Source organism: Ascaphus truei, unplaced genomic scaffold, assembly GCF_040206685.1.
Source record: "Ascaphus truei isolate aAscTru1 unplaced genomic scaffold, aAscTru1.hap1 HAP1_SCAFFOLD_412, whole genome shotgun sequence".
NCBI lineage: Eukaryota > Metazoa > Chordata > Amphibia > Anura > Ascaphidae > Ascaphus > Ascaphus truei.
The window spans coordinates 314555-342372 of NW_027456743.1; the positions used below are offsets into that span (position 1 = coordinate 314555).

The window sequence follows — 27818 nt, forward strand, 5'->3', positions numbered from 1 at the left end:
ACCTCCTTCCACATTACTGTTGGAACTACGATCATTCACCCAGTAGCCCAGGCATGCTGCCTAGGGGTCACACTCAACTCTTCTCTCACATTCACCCCTCACATTCAAAACATTTCTAAAACCTGTTGCTTTTTCCTCCGCAATATAACTAAGATACGCCTTTTCTCTGTTGCTCGACTGCTAAAACTCTGACTCAGGCCCTCATTCTCTCCCGTCTTGATTACTGTAACCTTCTGCTGTCCGTCTTTCCTGCCTCTCACCTGTCTCCCCTACAATCTATCCTAAATGCTGCTGCCAGAATCCCTCTACTCTTTCCTAGATCTGTCTCCGCGTCTCCCCTCATGAAATCCCTCTCCTGGCTTCCGATCAAATCCCGCATCTCACACTCCATTCTCCTCCTCACTTTTAAAGCTTTACACTCTTCTGCCCCTCCTTACATCTCACCCTAATATCTCACTATACCCTCCTCTGCCCCTCCTTACATCTCAGCCCTAATATCTCACTATACCCCCCTCTGCCCCTCCTTACATCTCAGCCCTAATTTCTCATTATGCACCATCCCGACTCTTGCGTTCCTCTCAAGGATGTCTTCTTTCTACCCCCTTTGTATCTAAAGCCCTCTCCCGCCTTAAACCTTTCTCACTTTCTGCCCCGCACCTCTGGAATGCCCTTCCCCTCAGTACCCGACTAGCACACTCTCTATCCACCTTTAAGACCCACCTTAAGACACACTTGCTTAAAGAAGCATATGAATAGCACAGTGGATAATACTGTACACGATACATAAAGCGTGGCCCCCTGCAGACGCACTTATCAGAACTCCCTCCTACTGTCTCTGTACGTTCTCCCTACCTACCAATTAGACTGTAAGCTCCTCGGGGCAGGGACTCCTCTTCTTTAATGTTACTTTTATGTCTTTTTTTTTGTAACTTACTTTTATTGGGTTTTTCAAAGATATTACAATCAAATATCGCATCGGTACCATGTGGTAAACTTTATGACATACAACATCTATACGAACATGGGAGGGGGTAGACGTGAGAGGGTATGGTAAGGGGGAGGGATGGGGGGGAAGGGTATGGAAAGGATAAGGAAAGAAGGTAGCCTCCTCCGTGTGCTCCACAGGACCTAGATCGCTTCTGCAGGCTCAGATCTATCCAAGCCACCACCGCACCTAATCTGAAGACCGGGATGGAGCGCAACTCCCCTCAAACAATCCGCAATTAGTGATTATTGTCTTTCCTCCCGTGTGTTCAGTCCGCCATTGAAGGAAAACCCATCTGATTTTATCAAAGCCAGACGGAGGCATTGCTCATCCCTGGGTTATCGGTCTGGGCCAACCACAGTGACCAGACTTTTTGGAAATTTGAGCCAGTGTCGTTGACCAGACTTGTCAACTTTTCCATCTGGCAGGCAAACCAAATTCTATTCCGAATTTTGTCTATTGATGGAATTGCATTCTGATTCCACAGTGCTGCGGTCTCGCACCTCATCGCCGTAGCAAAGTGTGCTATTAGTTTATTTCCTGATCTAGATACCTCATCTGTGGGCTTACCTAATAGGAAAACCCATGGGTCTAGTTGAATTTTGAGGCCTAAAAAATCCTCTGTAGCCAATCTCTGATTTGTGTCCAGACGGGTATGATTCGTGGACAAGACCACAGCATATGTACCAGATCTCCCCGTTCCCCACACTGTCTGGGACAGAGCGGGGAAGCACCCGCGACAAATTTTGCCAGTCTAACTGGGGTGAGATACCACCTCAATAATACTTTATATGAGTTTTCCTTCAATGTCGTACAAATCGAGCTACTTGCCGCTGCTTTAAAGATCGCTGTCTTCGTCTTCTAACGGTCCTGTCAGGTCTGTCTCCCATTGTGTCATGAACCTGGGTTTATGTGAGTTATCAATGTCCGCCCTAACCACCTCTCTGTAAAGACCAGAGATGAGTCCCCGTGTATCGGTTCCCCGATCACAGAGCTTTTCAAAATTGGTTAGTGGGGGTCTGTTTATGTGTTTGGTATAAAATGCCCGAACCTGGAGGTATCTAAGGAATTCTGTGTTAGGGAAGTCCGTTTCTGACTGCAAAATTTCAAATGTTTTGATTGTGTCTCGGCCCTCCAGGTCCTTAAGCCTTCTTAGTCCCAAATTTTGCCAAAGTGTGAAGTTCCTACCGGTTAGCCCCGGAGCAAAGTCTGGATTTCCATACAGGGGGGTCATTAATGAATATTTTGAGGTTAATGAGTGCTTACTTTTAGCCGCCTCCCAGACCGATAGAGAGTTCAGCACCGAGGTCAGCAGGTTCTTCAGATCTTTTAGTCTAGGTTTAGGATACCAAATTAGATCCTTAAGCTCTAGCGGGGCGCAAAGCTCCCTCTCTAATGCCACCCAACGCCTTAGCTCTGGATCGCCATGCCACTGTGTAATTTGGCATAGTTGTGCCGCTTTATAGTATGCCATCAAGCTCGGTACTGCCAAACCCCCAGTTTCCTTAGGTCTTTGCATAATTGACATTTTTACCCGTGGTTTTTTATTCTTCCAAATGAACTTTGTAACTGCGTTCTGCAGTTCCTTAATGTCTGATCTTACTACGGGTATCGGAAGGGTTTGGAACAGGTATAGTATCCTAGGGAGGAGGTTCATTTTCACACAAAAAATTCTACCAATCCAGGATATCCCATATGCAGACCACTCTTTAAGTTCCTTTGTGAGGGCTCTTAGTAGTCTCGGATAGTTCTCCTGATAAAGATTGTGGCTAGATTTGGTTAGGTATATTCCTAAGTATTTTATAGCTTTGGTCTGCCATTTAAACTGAAAATTGATCTCGATTAATTTCTCTGTCTCCTTTGGGATATTTAGACTCAGCGCCTCCGATATAGATTGGTTTATCTTAAATCCGGAGATTCTGCTAAATTTTTCCAGTAGAGCAAACAGATTGGGCAGCGAGGTAAGCGGTTTTGTCAGAGACAAGATAATGTCATCTGCGTATAGAGCGATTTTATGCTCTTGGGAGAGTATTTGTATTCCGGAAATGTCAGGATTACGACGTATGTGCGCCGCTAACGGTTCCACGCATAAGGCAAACAACAAGGGCGAGAGTGGGCAGCCCTGTTTGGTCCCGCTTTTGATTTTAAACAACTCTGATGGAAAGCCCTGATGTATCACCCTGGCGGTCGGAGTTGTGTATAATGCTTTTATTGCCCCTAGAGTTTTACTTCCAAACCCGAATGCTTCAAGCGTGGATTCCATGTATGGCCAGTCGATCCTGTCAAAGGCTTTCTCCGCATCTAAACTTAATACTACCCCTCGGATCCCGTTGGCGTTGATGAAGTTAATGACATCTATAATCCTTCTAGTGTTGTCGGCCGCTTGTCTATCTCTAATAAAGCCAACCTGGTCCGGGTGGATAAGCCTTGGCATGATCGCGCTCAGTCTATTGGCCAGTAATTTGGAGTATATTTTAACGTCCGAATTAATTAATGATATCGGCCTATAGCTTTGACAGTTTGTAGGATCTTTGTCCTTCTTATGGATTATAGATATTGACGCCTGAAGCATCTGGTCCGAAAAGGGTTCCCCCGCCAAAACTCCGTTAACTAACTTGAGCATGTGCGGTGCTAGAACCCCTATAAATTTCTTGTAATATAGGTTAGAAAACCCGTCTGGGCCTGGGGCCTTAGAGGGTTTGAGATGTTTGATAACCGCGGTCAATTCCTCCAGAGTGAAATCAGACTGAATTGCCTCGCTCTCCAGTCTGCTCAGCCCAGGTAAGGCTGCCTCCTCCAAGAAGGTCTGTAATAATTTGTTTGTTTTTGGACTGTGTGTCACTTTCTCCCCATTATATAGCTGTTCATAATAAAGCTTAAACTCTTCCACTATACGTTTGGGGTTGGAGGTCATCTCCCCCGATTTGGTTTTTATGGTTTGTATATTATAACTTGGTTGCCTGTTACGAATCCTGTTAGCTAGCATAGTATCCGGCTTGTTGGCTTTCTCAAAAAATTTCCTCTTGGTCCAACTTATGTCTCTCTCGGCCTGGGATGTGAGGAGGAGGTTAAGTTCTATCCTTACATCCTTCAGCTCCTCTCCACCTGATCGGCTATGTAGTGTAGAGAGCTCATTTAACCTCTTATATAGTTGTGTCAATTTCGATTCCCTCTGCCTTTTACGTCTTGCTGCGAGACTAATCAGCGTTCCTCTCATTGTGGCTTTGTGAGCCTCCCACAGTGTAGTGTGGGATTCCACGGTGCCTGTGTTTATGACAAAAAATTGTCTAATCTCGTCTTTGACTGCCTGTGCCAGTTCAGGTATTTTAATCAGGGACTCGTTTAGTTTCCAGTTTGCTCCCGGGCTAATCGGTCTAATTTGCGTGCATTTTAGCTCAATTGATGCATGGTCCGACCATGAAATGTCATGGATTAGGGTGTTAGTGATTTGTGGGACCATTCTGCTCGATACAAAGAAGTGGTCTAGTCTGCTATAACTGTTGTGGGGATGTGAATAAAATGTGTAAGTACGCTCACCCGGGTGTTGTTCCCGCCATATGTCCACCAAACATCCCCTTGGCAGCCCCTCTAGTAGCCCTTTAGTTCCTCCTGTCTCGGAGATCTATCTATTCGAGGGTCTAAGACCTTATTGAAATCTCCCGCTAATATTATATTGCCGGATGCCCAATTTTGTAGCTTGAGAAAGAACTCTGCAAAGAACTGGGGTCTTTTTCACATGGGGCATATACGCACGCCAAGGTTACTCTGCATTGCTGCAGTGTGCCCACCAGGATAATATATCTACCTTCTGGGTCACGTTTTATTTTTCCATCACAAATGGGACTCTATTGTGGAATAGAATCGCAACCCCTTTTTTCTTTTCTTTGGCTGAGGCGAGATAAAATCTCCTAAATTGTTTGTCTATAAACCCTGGGTTTTTGTTGGAGCTTGTAAGGTGTCTCTTATAGGAAAAGAACATCTGAGTTTCTGCGCTTAAATTCTGCAAAAGCGATTCTACGTTTTTGAGGGGAGTTGAATCCCTTAACATTCTGTGATATGAACGTCAATGCCATGTTTGCGTGTGTGGTGAGTCTTCGTGAGTGTAAAGCATTCTCTTCCTACCCGTGTCTTGACTTCCCAGTAGGTGTCGGTAGTGGTGTTGCAGGTCTCGTGCCGCCAAGCTGTCTCTTTTTGGGATACCTGAGGGAGGGGAAGGAAAACCCATCGGGGAGTGACAGGGAACATGAAACCTTGTTATGCATACAAGGGAAACCATCTTGGTCCTAGTTGACCTGTGGTTTACTGCCTTGGAATACCGCTCGGACTCCGGATGTTCCCATTTTTCCATCCAGGATTGTGGGAAACCTTCCAGACCACGGAATCCCAGGTCTTTGACTGGGCTGTGGCTTAAGGCCACAGTCCAGCCCCAGGGGCACATGCCAACAGGTGAGGATGAGGGCAAACACCCGCCCCCCCGCTGGCAGCACAAACATTATATTTTAATAATTAGCATATGAACAATATTCTGGTACTCAACTATGCATTGTCCTGTTTGTACTGGAACTTTGGTTATTTCGAACCGCTAACCTGTAATGTCTTTAACTGGATCAACTATCTAAACTTAACCCCTCTCCCCAGCGGGGGAATGCGCGTACCCCCCAGGGGAGCCCCGACCCCTGTACCGGACCCCCCGACTACTGCATCCGTCTCTCAGTCCTGACTCTTTCGGTGTCCTGCTCTGCAGGCGTCAGTTCCTGATCTCGCGAGGGATCGCCTTCCGACGTCATCTGAGGGTCGTGTGCAGATCTGCCTGCGAACAGCCGAGGAAGCAGGCGTGTCCCGAGGGCGGAGCCGACTGGATCTCCTCGACTTCGCGCCAAAACGTCGTCCGCCATTCTGTTCCCGCGCTTCTTCTCCAGTTTATCCCGCGGATCATCTCAGGGGGCCATTTTGGTGAGTGTTAAAAACATTTTTATCTTCTTTTTTTCTTTTTTCTTCAGCCACCAATGCCAGACCGACCGGATTCGGACCTTCAGGGGGGGGCGGAGTGGTGCCCCTCTTGCTTCGGGCAGTGCTTCGTGAGGGGAATTAGTTCAGTTTAAACGAGGGTATAACAGAAACTAGCGGTTCTGGTAGAACTGCAGAGCCGGGTACTTGGCCTTCACACCGGTCTTGAGGGTCCTGACTTTGCTTGTCGTTGTCCAGTTGGCGGTCCTACTTTTTCCCATTCAGTCCGTCGAGGTGGGCGCCCGATCGGGGCTTCTGTTTGCGGTAAGACATTGGGAATACCCAGCTTATTCAAGAAATCCGGGCCATCCGCAAGGTGTTTAAGGGTATGGGACCTGCCGTTTTTCAACACAATCAGGGCGAAGGGAAAGGCCCATCGATACTGGACATTTTTATCTCTTAGAAGCCTGGTAACCGGTTGGAGGGCCTGGCGTCTTGTCTTGCCAATGTGATCGGGGAAATGTCCTGGTAGATGGCCATCTCTATCCCCTCAAATGTCACTGTTGGGGTGGCTCTGGTGATTTTACAGATTTCTGCTTTTGTAGTAAAGTGATGTAATCGCAGGATTACGTCTCTGGGTGGATTGTTAGGTAGTGGACGGGCCCTTAATGCGCGGTGGCACCGGTCCATGACCAGCTCTGCTTCAGTTTTCCCTGGCATTATGGAGGTCATCCACCTGCTCAGTAACAGTTCGGGGTCCAGGATCTCCTCCGGGATCCCCCTAACTCTCAGGTTATTGCGTCTATCTCGATTCTCGCTATCCTCGTGGCGTTCCTCTAGCTCCGCCACTTTTCTCTCAAGGATGGTGACCCTGGTATCTGTTTCAGTCTGACATCGGGTAGACTCCTCCATTTTCTCCTCCAGATCGTGCGTGCGGGTCCCAATGCTAAGTATGTCTTTCCTTAAGTGATCCACTTCCCCGAGGAAAAAGGTTTTCAGATCGGAGAGGAGTTGAGCTATTTCCCTCTTCAGGGCCCGTCGGCTCATCCGTTGCCATCTCCAGCTCCGGAGCAGAGTCTGAGTCAGACGCCGCCATGCTGTCCGTCTCCCGTGCCTTTTTCGCCCCCACAAAGTAAGTGCGAACATCCACTTTCTGTTTGGACTTTTTCCTTGTAGCCGCCATGTATTTTAATGCTTAGTGTTTATTTCTGGCAATTCCCACGCTTTTTACGTGCTTTTGTTGAGTTTTGCGGTGTTATTTATTTATTTATTGCCGGCGGGTATCAGAGCGCTCAGTTTAGGCTGCCATCTCCGTTCCCGTCGCGCATGCGCCTCCTACTTTTATGTCTGAAGCACTTATTCCCATGCTCTGTTATTTATTGGATTACCACGTGTATTACTACTGTGAAGCGCTATGTACATTAATGGCGCTATATAAATAAAGACATACCGTACAATACAATACAATTCTATACACACATTTAAAACATTTTTTGAAGGGAGCTGCTGGCACGTGTGGCAAATTCCTTCCAGTGAACCCTGCAGAGAGCGCACGCTCTTACCTTCGGGCCTGCGCCGATCTGAAGATCCCTCATCCTGTCGGCCGGAAGTTGAATGGGGCTTCCGGCATCGACAGGAGCAGGGAGAGGAAGGATCACAGTGACCGGACGGCTGCCGCTTTTGATCTTAGTAGCCCCCCCAGTCACAGCTGCCTCGGGGCCGTCGTGCCACCAGGCCTGGGACAGCTGTGAGAGTTGTCCCAGCACTCCCCTCCTGGCGGCCGCGGAACCCCTAATGCAGGGGTGGGGAATGTCCGACCAGCAGGCCGCATAAGGCCCGCAAAATAATTTGGTCTGGCCCTGCCAAGGCAACCATACGCGGCCGTTCCCTTCGATAAATCCCGTCGCCCGGTTACCACTGGGTGACAGGTTTTAGCGCGCTCGCGATGCGCCTGCACAAAGAAAGAAAAAAAGACCTCCCCCTCTCCTGATTGGCTGCCGCATGCTGGCACTCCCACCTCCTGATTGGCTGCCGCGTGCTGGCACTGTCACCTCCTGATTGGCTGCCACGTGTTGACGCGCTGCCAAGATTTATTTATTTTTGTCCCGCAGCAAGCTCCATCCGAGCTGGCGAAGCGAGGCCCACCTCTTCCTGCACGGAGCACGTGGTAAGTCTGCTCCATGCCTCCCGTGCTTCCCCCTTGCCCCGATTCCACCCCCCCTGCTCTGATTCCCCCTGTGTATATGTGAGAGTGTCTGAGTGAGAGTGTGTGTCTGAGAGTGTGTGTGTTTGTGTGTGTAATTCCCCCCCCCTGCTCCGATCCACCCGCCCCCCATGTGTGAGAGTGTCTGAGTGAGATTGTGTGTCTGAGAGAGTGTGTGTTTGTGTGTGTAATTTCCCCCCCTGCTCCCATCCACCCGCCCCCCCATGTGTGAGAGTGTCTGAGTGAGATTGTGTGTCTGAGAGTGTGTGTGTTTGTGTGTGTAATTTCACCCCCTGCTCCCATCCACCCGCCCCCCCCCCCCCCATGTGTGTGAGAGTGTCTGAGTGAGATTGCGTGTCTGAGAGAGTGTGTGTGTTCCCATAGCAAGTGTTTGGCTGCATTAATTTATTGGAAGTAACTTACAAGTTGAATTTCTTAGTGTTGCCGACCTGAGGAAGAGAGGAGAATTCTCGAAATCGTGTCTTATCACATCTATTGTCAGTCCAAATATAAAAGGTAATACTAATACACCTAATACTGCAGTACTCATTAGTGACCTCTGAATGGAGAAGTGTTTATCAATAAAGAGTTGTGTATTTACTCTCATCCCAACCAGAGATATAAAGCAGATAAAGGGAGTTTCCAGAGGAAATTAAACCCTCCCAATTCTAAGTTTAAAAAAAAGAATAAAAACTTAAAAGGTATCAGATTTGAGAAAATGGCGCCAATCACCGGTATAAAATTCGCTTGCATCACTCTTTTCGTTGTTTCCTTTGTTCATCCGTTTGGGTGTGCTTGTGAGTACCTCAGCCATTTCTGAAGGAATATTTAAGAACAAATTAATATTTCCACAATTAACAAATTATCGATTAAAAACCTTTTTTATTATGATAACAATATTTGCTTGTATAAATGTAAACGGTGCAGATGTTCATTAAACATTTGTTGCGAGTTGTGACTCTGTGGCCAGATTTTATAATTTGTTGTACACAACTGTTCAGGAAATAGTCCAATGACAAATATATTTGTGCTCTGAAAAGAGAAGTTATAGGGCTGTAACCTATAATGCTATTTTTACATCATATTCTGTACCAATATGACTAGTAGACCTAACATTATTTAATATGTGAACTGACATTTAGAATGAAACAATAACAGCCAATATAAGTGGAGGCTAAATAGAGATGCAGTCAATTAAACAATATAAACTTAAATGAATATGAAGATATCATTTGCACAATATAAAAGACATTACATTAAAACATGTAAATTGCTGTGCCATTTTAAACCTAGACATAAAAGCAACACACCTGGCATATTTTAATGTATGTATGTTTAGGTCCTAGTAATGTCTTTTAAGGCAGCGGTGCGCAAAGTGTGGGGCGCGACCCCCCGGGGGGGGGGGGAGATTGTGCTGGGGGGGCGCGGGCAGTTGCAGAGGCCCAGCACTCTTCCCCCAGGCATTTAAATTAAATGCCGGGGTATCGTGTAAATTTTGCCAAATTAGAAACCCACTGGAAGGTTTATAATTAATTGATGTGATCTGGGTGTTATGGGTACTAAAAAGTATTGTTAAAAAAAGTAGTTTATTTTTTGTTTTTAAACTAATCTCCTAAGAACATGCTCACAAGGGCTAAACAAATTCAACCTACTGTATGTATTTAGTTATGAATGAGGAAGGATAAGGGCTCAAATGGTTCATCCATTTGGTAACACGCTACCCTTGGAACACACTGATTTACCTGATGTGGAGGGGAGATTCTCAGAAACATCACAGCTGCTTGAATGTGCTGTACCCGAATCAGACAAAAAACCATCAAGTTTAGACTTTGCCTCTCCAGCCACCCTCCTCACGTTATGAATAAGTTGACGTTTCATATCATCCAATGCTTTATTCTTTCTTGCCAGTTCTCGCTTATCCGGGGCCAATTCTTCTATCTTAGTATACTTCAATTTTCTGTTTAATTTTTCTAATTTGTGTTGATTACGAATAAAATCATGTTTCAAAAAAGATAACTTTATATTATCATGGAGTATGTTTCTAAGAATCACTTTATTCTCTTTTCTAAGCTTTTTGTTTTCTTCTTTAAGGATTGCCAATCCACATATATATTTTGCCTTTTCACGTGCTTCATCGGCTTCATTATTTATTTCTTGTTCCATTAATACATCTTCCTCGCAGGAATCTTCTCGGGAATCTTCCATTGTTGCCCAATTTATTTTTCTGTCAGTTATAGAAAATAATACAAATATTATATATATATATACATACAAATGAAGACTGCACACTATACATTTATTTAAGAACATGTAGTATTTTTTAATTCACATACAGTAGTCATGGGCGTCCGCAGGAGGCGGCCAGGGGGGGCGCTTGCCCCCCCCTGGATCCAGGGCCGCCAACAGCGGGGGACAGAGGGCACTGGCGTGACAGGATTTAGCGCGTTCACGATGTGCAAGGAAGCGCGCGCGTCTCTGCAAAAAAAAAAAAAAAAAACCTCCCTTGTCTCCTGATTGGCTGGCGCGTGTTGGCACGCTGCCAGGATTTATTTATTTTGGCCCTCGCAAGCTCTATCTGACCTTGCATAGCGAGGCCCGCCCTTTCCTGCATGGAGCAAGTCAGGTTAGTACCGCTCCATGCCACTCTCGCTTCCCCCTTGTCCTCCTGCTCTGATTCCCCCCTCCCTGCTCCAATACCCCCCGTTCCAAAATCTTCCCCCTGCTCTGGTCCCCCCCGTTCTGATTCCCGCCCCCTGCTCCGTTCCCCCCTTCCCATTCCGATTCCCCCCCTGCTCCGGTCCCCCATTCCGATTCCCCGCTGCTCAGGTCCCCCCCCCCCTGTTCCGATTCCCCCCCTGCTCCGGTACCCCCTTCCCATTCCGATTCCCCCCCTGCTCCGGCCCCCCATTCCGATTCCCCCCTGCTCAGGTCCCCCCCCCCGCTCCGATTCCCCCTTGTTGCTGGTGTCTGAGTTTGTGTCTGAGTGTGTGTGAGAGAGTGTGTGTGTGTGTGAGAGAGTGTGTGTGTGTGTGAGAGAGTGTGTGTGTGTGTGAGAGAGTGTGTGTGTGTGTGAGAGAGTGTGTGTGTGTGTGAGAGAGTGTGTGTGTGTGTGAGAGAGTGTGTGTGTGTGTGAGAGAGTGTGTGTGTGTGTGAGAGAGTGTGTGTGTGTGTGAGAGAGTGTGTGTGTGTGTGAGAGAGTGTGTGTGTGTGTGAGAGAGTGTGTGTGTGTGAGAGAGTGTGTGAGAGAGTGTGTGAGAGAGTGTGTGAGAGAGTGTGTGAGAGAGTGTGTGTGAGAGAGTGTGTGAGAGAGTGTGTGTGAGAGTGTGTGAGTGTGTGAGAGTGTGTGAGAGTGTGTGAGTGTGTGAGAGTGTGTGAGTGTGTGTGAGTGAGTGTGTGAGAGTGAGTGTGTGAGTGTGTGAGTGTGTGTGAGTGTGTGAGAGTGTGTGAGTGTGTGAGTGTGTGAGTGTGTGAGTGTGTGAGTGTGTGAGAGAGTGAGAGAGTGAGTGAGTGTGTGAGTGTGTGAGTGTGTGAGTGTGTGAGTGTGTGAGTGTGTGTGTGAGAGAGTGAGAGAGTGAGAGAGTGAGAGAGTGAGAGAGTGAGCGTGTGAGCGTGTGAGCGTGTGAGCGAGTGAGCGTGTGAGCGTGTGAGCGTGTGAGCGTGTGAGAGAGTGAGTGTGTGTGTGAGAGAGTGTGTGTGTGTGTGAGAGAGTGTGTGTGTGTGTGAGAGAGTGTGTGTGTGTGTGAGAGAGTGTGTGTGTGTGTGAGAGAGTGTGTGTGTGTGTGAGAGAGTGTGTGTGTGTGTGAGAGAGTGTGTGTGTGTGTGAGAGAGTGTGTGTGTGTGTGAGAGAGTGTGTGAGAGAGTGTGTGAGAGAGTGTGTGTGAGAGAGTGTGTGAGAGAGTGTGTGTGAGAGTGTGTGAGTGTGTGTGTGTGTGAGAGAGTGTGTGTGTGTGTGAGAGAGTGTGTGTGTGTGTGAGAGAGTGTGTGTGTGTGTGAGAGAGTGTGTGAGTGTGTGAGTGTGTGAGTGTGTGAGAGTGTGAGAGTGTGAGAGTGTGAGAGTGTGAGAGTGTGAGTGTGTGTGTGTGTGTGTGTGTGATCAGGGGGGGAGGGAATGAATGTGAGGAGGGCGGATTCAGGGAGTGGGTTTGAGTCAGAGGGGGATAATTGATGGAGGGGGGAGAGTGAGGAGACAGGGGGTGTAATAGAGGAAGTGAGGAAGAGAGGGGTGAGGGGGGAGAGTGAATGAAGAAGAGAGGGGGTGTCATGGAACAGGAATACCCCTGTCTCCACTTCTGTTTCCACCCCCCCCTTTCCTTGCAGCCCTGCTTGTCAGCTTATTAGAACAAGCTGCATGTGTTAGATTCTGCTCACAAACACAGTGCCAGTTCCCCTCTTCCCAGCAGTTTGCTGCATTAAGATGCAACATTTCTGTTACATGTTGCAGCTCCCCCAGACACTCCTGTGAGTTGTCATGGCAGCCCCAGCTTTCCTCTCAAATGGGCTGGTCTGCTTTCTCCCCCTCTGCTCTGCCCACAGATGGTCTATCCCCAGACTATCTCACCACCCAGCATACACTGCTTCTTCCTTTCCACCATTTTCCCTGGATTCGTGAGTACCTCTCTGTAACCCCTGTAATGGTGATGAAGAAGTATCTTTTCACCTCCCTTGATCACTGAGCACACACAGAGACACCTACACCTCTACACAAGCAACTGTATTTACCTACTTTCCCCAAAATAAAGTAAGAAAAGAAACAGACCTTGTCGTGCTTGGGAAAGAGGGCGAGTTGACACTATCTGAGCTAAGTCATAACCACGTGACCCTCTGGCTTCCAGAACAGTGAAAACATAATCGTGTGCCTTACAGACACTTACGGGAGCTGCTACTCCAGACTCCATTATATACAGAGCGGCCTCTACAGCAGTACATGCAAGCAGCTTACACAGCTATTCAGAGCAGCCTCTACACCACACAAAGGAAGCACCAAGCAGCTGAAACTGCACACAGCCTGCAGCCTTAACAGACAAGCAGCAGCCTACACCGCACAGCAGCCTTGCAACAAACAGTGCTTCTTACACAAAACCTAACTGCCTTTTTCTCTGTCTGAGTTCACCCTCTGCACAGCCCTATAGTGAGGAGCCATCTTCCCACCTACCCCTGCGCACGTTCCCACGGCCAGCGCCATCAAGGGCCACGCCGCCGGACACCCGCCAGGACACGGGTCCGAGCCAACGGACACCTGTGAGTACAGCTACCCCTACGCTGCACGCTGCAGGACACCGCTCGGCATCATCTGAGACAGACGCCCATCGCTGACAAGGTAAAAGACCGCACGCCACACGCACTGGCTAAAGGCCTACAAACACCTACAGCATGGCAGAACTCAGAGCCTCACCAGACATCACGCAGGAAAGCGATCACTCAGACACAGAGACCGCTGCGCAACTGCAACAGGCGCAGGCAGACCCAAGGCCCAAACGGACAGTTACACTGACACAAAAGGCCCGCGAAAAATACGAGTCTGACATTGAAGCGCACCGCGCTAAATTAGAGTTGGCCTGGAACACTTCCACACTTGGGATATGCAATGTCGCCGGCGCTGGCAATTCTGTACAACAGCTCGAGCAGGCAATAACTCAATTAAAGATAGATCACGCACGCTACCAAGGACTGTCAGAGGCATACGTCACTTACCTGGCCAGGGCTAATACCGGCAAAAGCCTGCATGAAAGGGACTTACAGCATAATATTGACTTGACACGTGACAGCCGCGTACGAACCTCTATCACGGAAGCCGAGAGTAAGAGGAAAGACCTTTTGCTGGAAACCGCATCGCAGCGCTCAAGCACATCCAGGCGTTCATCAAGGTCAGCGCAATCTAATGCGTCCAGCGCAAGCACAAACGCTACCAAGGCGCGAGCCGCCGCAGAGGCCGCAAGCGCCAGGGCCGAATATAGTCGCAGAGAGGCAGCCGTAAGGACAGAAAGAGCGCGCATAGAAGAGGAGCAGAATGCCGCCAATGCCGCTGCCACTGCCGCTGCTGCCAGTGCCGCTGCCAATGCCGCCGCTGCAAATGCCGCCGCTGCCGCTGCGCGTAAAAAGGCCGAATTGGACGCGGATCTAGAGGCACTAAATCAAGAGAAGGAAGCCGCCGCCGCTATAGCCCAAGCTGAAGTCCTAGAAGCAGCCGCACAACAGGACGGCGGGGAGCTACCGTACAGACGGATAGCCTCATAGGACCCAGCCCAACGCACTGAAGACTATGTAAGGAGCTTCTTCAGTGCAAACACCAGCGCACCATCCCAACACGGATGGAGCGACTCCACAGACAACGAAGACTTGCTAGGCCCACGAGGAGAAGATGCTGTTCCTGCAATGGTACATGCTGCCTGGGATAGCCACAGCCACAATAGTGATCCACACGCCAGCGCGCACACGGAAGCACCACAGGCTCGCAATCCAGGTACACCCACGCGGGAGAAAACAGCCCCTCACACTGGCCAGCAGCCATCACGCGTCCACGCCAAGGAAGAGGCGACCGCACAGGCCGTCCCAGCAACTACCTCAGAACGGGACAAACACGCCGATGCCTCAGGTCTGACAGACATAGCCAAGTACATGATCCGGCGCGACTTGGTGCACGCAGGACTCATCAGCTTCGACGAACGCCCTGAGAACTACCGGACGTGGAAGTTCACGTTCAAAGACGCGATCAACAGCTTGGACTTCTCAGCAAGGGAAGAGCTCAACCTGTTAGTCAAGTTCCTGGGGAACGAATCCAGGGAGCGAGCGAAGAGACTTCGGGCGGCAAACGCGCACCACCCCCAAGTAGGTCTTGACCTAGTGTGGGAAAGGCTAGAGGAGTCCTACGGCAGCCCTGAAGCGATCGAGGATTCGCTCTTCAAAACAATCGACAGCTTCCCCAGGATCACAACTAGAGACTACTCGAAGTTACGAGAGCTCGGGGACCTGCTGCAAGAAATGGAGTCCGTGAGGAAAGACCATTCCTTAATAGGTCTCAACGCCCTAGACTCAGCTCGTGGAGTGAGACCCATCCTGGAGAAGCTACCCTACAACCTCCAAGAAAAATGGATCTCACAAGGCTCCAAATACAAAAGGGAGAAGCAAGTCGCCTTCCCCCCATTCTCATTCTTCGTGAGCTTCATCCGCGAAGCGGCAAAGACAAGGAACGATCCCAGCTTCTTCTTAGGTGCGCAAACCACACACAGTGCAAGCAGCCTAAGGAGTGAGAGACCAGTGGCGAGATACGGTACCACTCATACACCCATCTCGGTCCACAGGACGGACGTGCCTCCCACGACCCAAACTACTCCCCGTCAGTCGGTCGCCGAAGACAAGGAACCAAGGGACCCAAACAAGGAATGTCCCATACACAAGAAGCCACACCCACTTAACGAGTGCTTTGGGTTCAGGATGAAGTCCTTAGAGGAACGCAAGAGGCTACTTGGAGAATTCAGAGTCTGCTTCAGGTGCTGCGGTTCCACGACTCACCTAGCCAGGGACAGTAAAGAAGAGATCAAATGCACAGTGTGCGAAAGTGACAAGCACGTGACATCGTTACACCCAGAGGTGCTGACACTCCACCAACTCAACAACCCATCCTCCGTAGCGGAGCATGGCGGGGAGAAAGAAGAAGGAGAGCCAACATCTGTCACACCTCAGCGCACTGAGGTTTGCGGAAAGGAAGGCGACAACCTGAGAAGGCAATTCGGATGTACGCAATCCTCGACGACCAAAGCAACAGATCATTGGCGAAGACGGAGTTCTTCAACCTATTCAACTTACAGGACAATGCCTCACCCTACACCCTCAGGACCTGTGCAGGGTCAACTGAGTCAACAGGGAGAAGAGTGAGCGGTTACGTCATACGTTCGGTAGATAGCAGAGTGAAGATAGCTCTCCCCACACTCATTGAGTGCAGCCACATGGCCACACACAGGGACGAGATTCCCACACCGGACATGGCACGCCATTACCCTCACCTCAAAGGAATAGCCAACCACATCCGGCCGGTAGAACAAGGCGCCAAGATCTTGCTGCTGCTCGGCAGGGACATCATGAGAGTACATAAAGTCCGTAAACAGCTTAACGGACCCCACAACGCGCCATACGCCCAAAGACTTGACCTAGGATGGGTGATAGTAGGCAACGCGTGCACCAGCAAAGAGCACGGGCAAGACTATGTCGACGCCTGCAGAACGGAGGAGACAGAATGTGGACACACATCTCTCTCCAAACCATGTCTTGGCCATCTCCAAGTGACCGAAGGGCCAAGTGAAGAGAAAAAACAAGATCATGCCCCTGAGATCAACAAAAACATCCTCACATCGGGGGGATGTGACAATGGCCTGGGATGCTCCGCAGTCCAGACAGCTAAGGATGATAAGTCGATACCCCCGAAAGAAGAAGGTAACCTCCCAAAGGTGACCGACCAAAAGACAATAAATGATCAAGCAGTCCTCTCTCGAGCCATGGCGCGACTAAGATGTACAGTTGTCCTTCTCCATAGAGTACCAAGCGACAAAGCAACCAGCTGCCACGGCTGGCATAGCCGCAAAGGATTGCGCCCCACAGGCGAAGCCACAGTGTCAAAAAGACTGACCTCTCACACGTCTAAAAAGAGACAGCCACAGAGATACCCCACGAAGGGATTTACTAGGACAAAAGAGACTGTTCTTCGTTACGTCCAGGGAGACAATAACCTCCCGATGGCAGTCAACAGAGAGATGCAGAAGTGTTCCACCAAACGACGTGGAGATGTTCTCGTGCAAGAAAAATGCACCGATGACCTACGGTGCACAGCGTTCCAAACAACAAGGGACGGCAAACGAACACCATCAGGGGAAGATAGAGGATTCCTGAGGTTAACTGTCAAGGAGCTCTCTAAAGACGGACTAAGCAGTTGGGTGGCTCCGTTACCATCCCATCCACCAAAAGGACGCTTCCCAAACAATGGCGAACATGCCATCTCTAGGTTCACTTCGCACCTCCGCGACCTAAAAAGGGAACTAGAGACCAAAAACAACCTTGTGGCCTTCATCCAGAAGATAGTCTTTACCGGCCACGCAAAGCCAGCACCTCTGATGGAGAAAGGTGAAGAAGGCCGGTACCTCCAATCATCTAGGGCCTACCACCCTCAGGAACCTGATCAAATCCGTGTAGTGTTCAGCCCCAGTGCTCAGCGCCAGGGAGTCCCCCTGAACGACGCCCTCTTCATTGGGCTGGACTTGACAGCCAGTCTTCCAGGAGTGTTGTCCCACTCCCACAAGGAGCCAAAGGCCCTCTCATTCTGTCAAACGCCAGGTGATAGAGCGACAGGCTGCCACGGCTGGTATACCTACAAGGGGATACACTCTGTGGGTGAAACTACAGAGACAAAGGGACTGTTCTCTTACAAGACTAAAAGGAAACAGTGCCAGAGACTTTTACAAAAAGACTTTGTGGTGCAACCAGCAAACCTGGAGCGGTTCATCCACCCAACATCCCTTGCTAAAAGACTTTGCCATGGGATCTCAACACCAGTGGTGCCGGTCGGTATCACCTCGTTATGTGAACATGGACTTTGCATTATTATGTTGTTGTGTTGTATGCATTGCACATATGTTCCACGTAGCCTGCCATATAGTGGTATCTACAGATACCAGACGGGGAGTGTCATGGAACAGGAATACCCCTGTCTCCACTTCTGTTTCCACCCCCCCCTTTTTTCTTGCAGCTCTGCTTGTCAGCTTATTAGTGCCAGCTGTATGTGTTTGGTTCTGCACACAAACACAGTGCCAGTTCCCCTCTCCCAGCAGTTTGCTGCACTAAGATGCAACATTTCTGCTACATGTTGCAGCTTCCCCAGACACTCCTGTGAGTTGTCATGGCAGCCCCAGCTTTCCTCTCAAATGGGCTGGTCTGCTTTCTCCCCCTCTGCTCTGCCCACAGATGGTCTGTCCCCAGACTATCTCACCACCCAGCATACACTGCTTCTTCCTTTCCACCATTTTCCCTGGATTCGTGAGTACCTCTCTGTAACCCCTGTAATGGTGATGAAGGAGAATCTTTTCACCTCCCTTTACTACTGAGCACACACAGAGATACCTACACCTCTACACAAGCAACTGTATTTACCTACTTTCCCCAAAATAAAGTAAGAAAAGAAACAGACCTTGTCGTGCTTGGGAAAGAGGGCGAGTTGACACTATCTGAGCTAAGTCATAACCACGTGACCCACAGTCATTGGAAGAATGCACTCAGCACTTGTACTGCTTGTAAATATAAGCCACCAAATGTCCTATATATAGATAAAAAATGCCATTTTTTGTGGGGCAAGGAGGTGCCGATCGCCGTTTCCTGTATCTTCCACTGGAGATTGCCAGGTTCTGACGTCACATCCGGCAACGTCATTTCCGGTCCGCCACGAGGACGGCGTCACTTCCGGTTTTTGCCAGTAGAGAGACGCAGAAGGAACACAAGGCGTCTGAGGCACCCAGCGGATCCCCCACACGAGGTCACCAGCCCCCATTGGTACTATGCGAATAACCAGCAGCCGTCCTGTGAGTGTTATCTAGGTTTTAACCCACCGGAGCGGTCTGTTAGCCATTTGTCCTTTTTATCATCTAGTTTAATAAATAACTTTTATCATTAGCTTTGCTTAAGTGTTGTTTGTCTAGCTGTGTCTGTCTGTTTTGTCTGTTTATGTCAGCCAGTTGCAATTATGTCTGTATAAATTGTTTAAACTGTGTTGCACTAAATATTTCTTTTTTCATTGCAAGTTCCACTTCCACTGCATCAAGTCTTATCTGAATACCCCAGGACACAGAGACTGTTGATTTCCTTGGGACTGGAACTATTTCTACTGGATATCCAGGATTCCATTATTTTTGGACTCATTAGGCGCCGGTATCTCTTTTGTTTATTTACAAATAATACATGGTTACAAGTACAGTTACATAATGAGCAGGGTATACATTATATACAAGACATTGCATGCACAGTTTGGATATAGTTTTCCATTGTATTATATGTATATCTTCTTTTTGGCAGGTATATATTTATTTATTATTTTTTTCATTTAACTATTTTTTCATTTAACTGTAAATATTTCTTTTTCTGATATGGCTTTACGCCAGGGGAAACATGTAAGGGCTCCCCCTAGCCAATATTGCCTGTATGGGTATGCTACCACGAACGCGCGCGCATCCCATCTTGCCCCCGGGCTGTCAATATCTAAGGCTGTCTCACATTTTAATCTGGTCTGTAACTGTTACATACGCCCATAATATACATCTTCTCTAACTGTGCATGCAATGTCTTGTATATAATGTATACCCTGCTCATTTATATAACTGTATTTGTAACCATGTATTATTTGTTTTACTCTGTGCCCAGGACATGCGTGAGAACGAGAGGTAACTCTCACTGTATTACTGCCTGTAACACATTATAACTCTGTGCCCAGGACATGCGTGAGAACGAGAGGTAACTCTCACTGTATTACTGCCTGTAACACGTTATAACTCTGTGCCCAGGACATGCGTGAGAACGAGAGGTAACTCTCACTGTATTACTGCCTGTAACACGTTATAACTCTGTGCCCAGGACATGCGTGAGAACGGGAGGTAACTCTCACTGTATTACTGCCTGTAACACATGTTATATCTCTGTGCCCAGGACATGCGTGAGAACGAGAGGTAACTCTCACTGTATTAATGCCTGTACACGTTATAACTCTGTGCCCAGGACATGCGTGAGAACGAGAGGTAACTCTCACTGTATTACTGCCTGTAACACACGTTATAACTCTGTGCCCAGGACATGCGTGAGAACGAGAGGTAACTCTCACTGTATTACTGCCTGTAACATGTTATAACTCTGTGCCCAGGACATGCGTGAGAACGAGCGGTAACTCTCACTGTATTACTGCCTGTAACACGTTATAACTCTGTGCCCAGGACATGCGTGAGAACGAGAGGTAACTCTCACTGTATTACTGCCTGTAACACATGTTATAACTATGTGCCCAGGACATGCGTGAGAACGAGAGGTAACTCTCACTGTATTACTGCCTGTAACACGTTATAACTCTGTGCCCAGGACATGCGTGAGAACGAGAGGTAACTCTCACTGTATTACTGCCTGTAACACGTTATAACTCTGTGCCCAGGACATGCGTGAGAACGAGAGGTAACTCTCACTGTATTACTGCCTTTAACACATGTTATAACTCTGTGCCCAGGACATGCGTGAGAACGAGAGGTAACTCTCACTGTATTACTGCCTGTAACACATGTTATAACTCTGTGCCCAGGACATGCGTGAGAACGAGAGGTAACTCTCACTGTATTACTGCCTGTAACACGTTATAACTCTGTGCCCAGGACATGCGTGAGAACGAGAGGTAACTCTCACTGTATTACTGCCTGTAACACATGTTATAACTCTGTGCCCAGGACATGCGTGAGAACGAGAGGTAACTCTCACTGTATTACTGCCTGTAACACGTTATAACTCTGTGCCCAGGACATGCGTGAGAACGAGAGGTAACTCTCACTGTATTACTGCCTGTAACACATGTTATATCTCTGTGCCCAGGACATGCGTGAGAACGAGAGGTAACTCTCACTGTATTACTGCCTGTAACACACGTTATAACTCTGTGCCCAGGACATGCGTGAGAACGAGAGGTAACTCTCACTGTATTACTGCCTGTAACATGTTATAACTCTGTGCCCAGGACATGCGTGAGAACGAGCGGTAACTCTCACTGTATTACTGCCTGTAACACATGTTATAACTCTGTGCCCAGGACATGCGTGAGAACGAGAGGTAACTCTCACTGTATTACTGCCTGTAACACGTTATAACTCTGTGCCCAGGACATGCGGGAGAACGAGAGGTAACTCTCACTGTATTACTGCCTGTAACACGTTATAATTCTGTGCCCAGGACATGCGTGAGAACGAGAAGTAACTCTCACTGTATTACTGCCTGTAACACGTTATAACTCTGTGCCCAGGACATGCGTGAGAACGAGAGGTAACTCTCACTGTATTACTGCCTGTAACACACGTTATAACTCTGTGCCCAGGACATGCGTGAGAACGAGAGGTAACTCTCACTGTATTACTTCCTGTAACACATGTTATAACTCTGTGCCCAGGACATGCGTGAGAACGAGAGGTAACTCTCACTGTATTACTTCCTGTAACACATGTTATAACTCTGTGCCCAGGACATGCGTGAGAACGAGAGGTAACTCTCACTGTATTACTGCCTGTAACACGTAATAACTCTGTGCCCAGGACATGCGTGAGAACGAGAGGTAACTCTCACTGTATTACTGCCTGTAACACGTTATAACTCTGTGCCCAGGACATGCGTGAGAACGAGAGGTAACTCTCACTGTATTACTGCCTGTAACACATGTAATAACTCTGTGCCCAGGACATGCGTGAGAACGAGAGGTAACTCTCACTGTATTACTGCCTGTAACACACGTTATAACTCTGTGCCCAGGACATGCGTGAGAACGAGAGATAACTCTCACTGTATTACTGCCTGTAACATGTTATAACTCTGTGCCCAGGACATGCGTGAGAACGAGAGGTAACTCTCACTGTATTACTGCCTGTAACACACGTTATAACTCTGTGCCCAGGACATGCGTGAGAACGAGAGGTAACTCTCACTGTATTACTGCCTGTAACACGTTATAACTCTGTGCCCAGGACATGCGTGAGAGCGAGAGGTAACTCTCACTGTATTACTGCCTGTAACACATGTAATAACTCTGTGCCCAGGACATGCGTGAGAACGAGAGGTAACTCTCACTGTATTACTGCCTGTAACACGTTATAATTCTGTGCCCAGGACATGCGTGAGAACGAGAAGTAACTCTCACTGTATTACTGCCTGTAACACGTTATAACTCTGTGCCCAGGACATGCGTGAGAACGAGAGGTAACTCTCACTGTATTACTGCCTGTAACACGTTATAACTCTGTGCCCAGGACATGCGTGAGAACGAGAGGTAACTCTCACTGTATTACTGCCTGTAACACACGTTATAACTCTGTGCCCAGGACATGCGTGAGAACGAGAGATAACTCTCACTGTAATACTTCCTGTAACACATGTTATAACTCTGTGCCCAGGACATGCGTGAGAACGAGAGGTAACTCTCACTGTATTACTGCCTGTAACACACGTTATAACTCTGTGCCCAGGACATGCGTGAGAACGAGAGGTAACTCTCACTGTATTACTGCCTGTAACACGTTATAACTCTGTGCCCAGGACATGCGTGAGAGCGAGAGGTAACTCTCACTGTATTACTGCCTGTAACACGTTATAACTCTGTGCCCAGGACATGCGTGAGAACGAGAGGTAACTCTCACTGTATTACTGCCTGTAACACGTTATAATTCTGTGCCCAGGACATGCGTGAGAACGAGAAGTAACTCTCACTGTATTACTGCCTGTAACACGTTATAACTCTGTGCCCAGGACATGCGTGAGAACGAGAGGTAACTCTCACTGTATTACTGCCTGTAACACACGTTATAACTCTGTGCCCAGGACATGCGTGAGAACGAGAGGTAACTCTCACTGTATTACTTCCTGTAACACATGTTATAACTCTGTGCCCAGGACATGCGTGAGAACGAGAGGTAACTCTCACTGTATTACTTCCTGTAACACATGTTATAACTCTGTGCCCAGGACATGCGTGAGAACGAGAGGTAACTCTCACTGTATTACTGCCTGTAACACGTAATAACTCTGTGCCCAGGACATGCGTGAGAACGAGAGGTAACTCTCACTGTATTACTGCCTGTAACACGTTATAACTCTGTGCCCAGGACATGCGTGAGAACGAGAGGTAACTCTCACTGTATTACTGCCTGTAACACACGTTATAACTCTGTGCCCAGGACATGCGTGAGAACGAGAGGTAACTCTCACTGTATTACTGCCTGTAACACGTTATAACTCTGTGCCCAGGACATGCGTGAGAGCGAGAGGTAACTCTCACTGTATTACTGCCTGTAACACGTTATAACTCTGTGCCCAGGACATGCGTGAGAACGAGAGGTAACTCTCACTGTATTACTGCCTGTAACACGTTATAATTCTGTGCCCAGGACATGCGTGAGAACGAGAAGTAACTCTCACTGTATTACTGCCTGTAACACGTTATAACTCTGTGCCCAGGACATGCGTGAGAACGAGAGGTAACTCTCACTGTATTACTGCCTGTAACACACGTTATAACTCTGTGCCCAGGACATGCGTGAGAACGAGAGGTAACTCTCACTGTATTACTTCCTGTAACACATGTTATAACTCTGTGCCCAGGACATGCGTGAGAACGAGAGGTAACTCTCACTGTATTACTTCCTGTAACACATGTTATAACTCTGTGCCCAGGACATGCGTGAGAACGAGAGGTAACTCTCACTGTATTACTGCCTGTAACACGTAATAACTCTGTGCCCAGGACATGCGTGAGAACGAGAGGTAACTCTCACTGTATTACTGCCTGTAACACGTTATAACTCTGTGCCCAGGACATGCGTGAGAACGAGAGGTAACTCTCACTGTATTACTGCCTGTAACACACGTTATAATTCTGTGCCCAGGACATGCGTGAGAACGAGAGGTAACTCTCACTGTATTACTGCCTGTAACACATGTACTGCACCGACACACTTTATTCGAGCAAATACCCGGTATGTACCTGGCAGATACCTGGAATGCGCCGCTCCTCACCTCTAACAAGCCCCGTTGCATTTGCCTTCCCAGCCTGGGTTCATGCCTGGCTGATGGGCGGCTGATCTGTTAAATGATAATGATTAGGATTTAATAGGCTGCAATGCTTCGCGTGTCTACCAGATGGCATAAATTCATGAATTGTAATGCAGTATATATATATATACTGTGCATTATTGCAGCCAGCGGGAATAAAATGCTTCAATCCCTGCTTGGAAAATACCTCAATGCACTCGGGCAGAAAACAGTCACAAACCTCAATACACCCGGGTATACCCGAATTCGTGGGACTAGCCAAGCTCGAATAAAGTGTGTCGCCAGTGTAATAACTCTGTGCCCAGGACATGCGTGAGAACGAGAGGTAACTCTCACTGTATTACTGCCTGTAACACACGTTATAACTCTGTGCCCAGGACATGCGTGAGAACGAGAGGTAACTCTCACTGTATTACTGCCTGTAACATGTTATAACTCTGTGCCCAGGACATGCGTGAGAACGAGAGGTAACTCTCACTGTATTACTGCCTGTAACACGTTATAACTCTGTGCCCAGGACATGCGTGAGAACGAGAGGTAACTCTCACTGTATTACTGCCTGTAATACGTTATAACTCTGTGCCCAGGACATGCGTGAGAACGAGAGGTAACTCTCACTGTATTACTGCTTGTAACACACGTTATAACTCTGTGCCCAGGACATGCGTGAGAACGAGAGGTAACTCTCACTGTATTACTGCCTGTAACACGTTATAACTCTGTGCCCAGGACATGCGTGAGAGAGAGAGATAACTCTCACTGTATTACTGCCTGTAACACGTTATAACTCTGTGCCCAGGACATGCGTGAGAACGAGAGGTAACTCTCACTGTATTACTGCCTGTAACACATTATAACTCTGTGCCCAGGACATGCGTGAGAACGAGAGGAAACTCTCACTGTATTACTGCCTGTAACACACGTTATAACTCTGTGCCCAGGACATGCGTGAGAACGAGAGGTAACTCTCACTGTATTACTGCCTGTAACACATGTTATAACTCTGTGCTCAGGACATGCGTGAGAACGAGAGGTAACTCTCACTGTATTACTGCCTGTAACACATTATAACTCTGTGCCCAGGACATGCGTGAGAACGAGAGGTAACTCTCACTGTATTACTGCCTGTAACACGTTATAACTCTGTGCCCAGGACATGCGTGAGAACGAGAGGTAACTCTCACTGTATTACTGCCTGTAACACGTTATAACTCTGTGCCCAGGACATGCGTGAGAACGGGAGGTAACTCTCACTGTATTACTGCCTGTAACACATGTTATATCTCTGTGCCCAGGACATGCGTGAGAACGAGAGGTAACTCTCACTGTATTAATGCCTGTACACGTTATAACTCTGTGCCCAGGACATGCGTGAGAACGAGAGGTAACTCTCACTGTATTACTGCCTGTAACACACGTTATAACTCTGTGCCCAGGACATGCGTGAGAACGAGAGGTAACTCTCACTTTATTACTGCCTGTAACATGTTATAACTCTGTGCCCAGGACATGCGTGAGAACGAGCGGTAACTCTCACTGTATTACTGCCTGTAACACGTTATAACTCTGTGCCCAGGACATGCGTGAGAACGAGAGGAAACTCTCACTGTATTACTGCCTGTAACACACGTTATAACTCTGTGCCCAGGACATGCGTGAGAACGAGAGGTAACTCTCACTGTATTACTGCCTGTAACACATGTTATAACTCTGTGCTCAGGACATGCGTGAGAACGAGAGGTAACTCTCACTGTATTACTGCCTGTAACACATTATAACTCTGTGCCCAGGACATGCGTGAGAACGAGAGGTAACTCTCACTGTATTACTGCCTGTAACACGTTATAACTCTGTGCCCAGGACATGCGTGAGAACGAGAGGTAACTCTCACTGTATTACTGCCTGTAACACGTTATAACTCTGTGCCCAGGACATGCGTGAGAACGGGAGGTAACTCTCACTGTATTACTGCCTGTAACACATGTTATATCTCTGTGCCCAGGACATGCGTGAGAACGAGAGGTAACTCTCACTGTATTAATGCCTGTACACGTTATAACTCTGTGCCCAGGACATGCGTGAGAACGAGAGGTAACTCTCACTGTATTACTGCCTGTAACACACGTTATAACTCTGTGCCCAGGACATGCGTGAGAACGAGAGGTAACTCTCACTTTATTACTGCCTGTAACATGTTATAACTCTGTGCCCAGGACATGCGTGAGAACGAGCGGTAACTCTCACTGTATTACTGCCTGTAACACGTTATAACTCTGTGCCCAGGACATGCGTGAGAACGAGAGGTAACTCTCACTGTATTACTGCCTGTAACACATGTTATAACTATGTGCCCAGGACATGCGTGAGAACGAGAGGTAACTCTCACTGTATTACTGCCTGTAACACGTTATAACTCTGTGCCCAGGACATGCGTGAGAACGAGAGGTAACTCTCACTGTATTACTGCCTGTAACACGTTATAACTCTGTGCCCAGGACATGCGTGAGAACGAGAGGTAACTCTCACTGTATTACTGCCTGTAACACGTTATAACTCTGTGTCTAGGACATGCGTGAGAGCGAGAGGTAACTCTCACTGTATTACTGCCTGTAACACGTTATAACTCTGTGCCCAGGACATGCGTGAGAACGAGAGGTAACTCTCACTGTATTACTGCCTTTAACACATGTTATAACTCTGTGCCCAGGACATGCGTGAGAACGAGAGGTAACTCTCACTGTATTACTGCCTGTAACACATGTTATAACTCTGTGCCCAGGACATGCGTGAGAACGAGAGGTAACTCTCACTGTATTACTGCCTGTAACACGTTATAACTCTGTGCCCAGGACATGCGTGAGAACGAGAGGTAACTCTCACTGTATTACTGCCTGTAACACATGTTATAACTCTGTGCCCAGGACATGCGTGAGAACGAGAGGTAACTCTCACTGTATTACTGCCTGTAACACGTTATAACTCTGTGCCCAGGACATGCGTGAGAACGAGAGGTAACTCTCACTGTATTACTGCCTGTAACACACGTTATAACTCTGTGCCCAGGACATGCGTGAGAACGAGAGGTAACTCTCACTGTATTACTGCCTGTAACATGTTATAACTCTGTGCCCAGGACATGCGTGAGAACGAGCGGTAACTCTCACTGTATTACTGCCTGTAACACATGTTATAACTCTGTGCCCAGGACATGCGTGAGAACGAGAGGTAACTCTCACTGTATTACTGCCTGTAACACACGTTATAACTCTGTGCCCAGGACATGCGTGAGAACGAGAGGTAACTCTCACTGTATTACTTCCTGTAACACATGTTATAACTCTGTGCCCAGGACATGCGTGAGAACGAGAGGTAACTCTCACTGTATTACTTCCTGTAACACATGTTATAACTCTGTGCCCAGGACATGCGTGAGAACGAGAGGTAACTCTCACTGTATTACTGCCTGTAACACGTAATAACTCTGTGCCCAGGACATGCGTGAGAACGAGAGGTAACTCTCACTGTATTACTGCCTGTAACACGTTATAACTCTGTGCCCAGGACATGCGTGAGAACGAGAGGTAACTCTCACTGTATTACTGCCTGTAACACATGTAATAACTCTGTGCCCAGGACATGCGTGAGAACGAGAGGTAACTCTCACTGTATTACTGCCTGTAACACACGTTATAACTCTGTGCCCAGGACATGCGTGAGAACGAGAGGTAACTCTCACTGTATTACTGCCTGTAACACACGTTATAACTCTGTGCCCAGGACATGCGTGAGAACGAGAGATAACTCTCACTGTATTACTGCCTGTAACATGTTATAACTCTGTGCCCAGGACATGCGTGAGAACGAGAGGTA

The 27818-nt window shown here is 48.0% G+C and overlaps 1 protein-coding gene across 2 annotated transcripts in view; it reads right to left on the reverse strand.

Moving 5' to 3' along the window:
* LOC142484001 (uncharacterized) overlaps positions 1-27818 on the reverse strand; it is a 62572-nt gene that overhangs the window by 16639 nt on the left and 18115 nt on the right. For both annotated transcript variants that reach the window (XM_075583957.1, XM_075583958.1), the window contains exons 2-3: positions 9878-10359; positions 8868-8951 (exon numbers count right to left, since the gene is read on the reverse strand). In XM_075583957.1, coding sequence (XP_075440072.1) covers positions 8868-8951; positions 9878-10340 — 547 coding nt within the window. In that variant the 5' untranslated portion in view covers positions 10341-10359. The remainder of the gene's footprint in view (positions 1-8867; positions 8952-9877; positions 10360-27818) is intronic.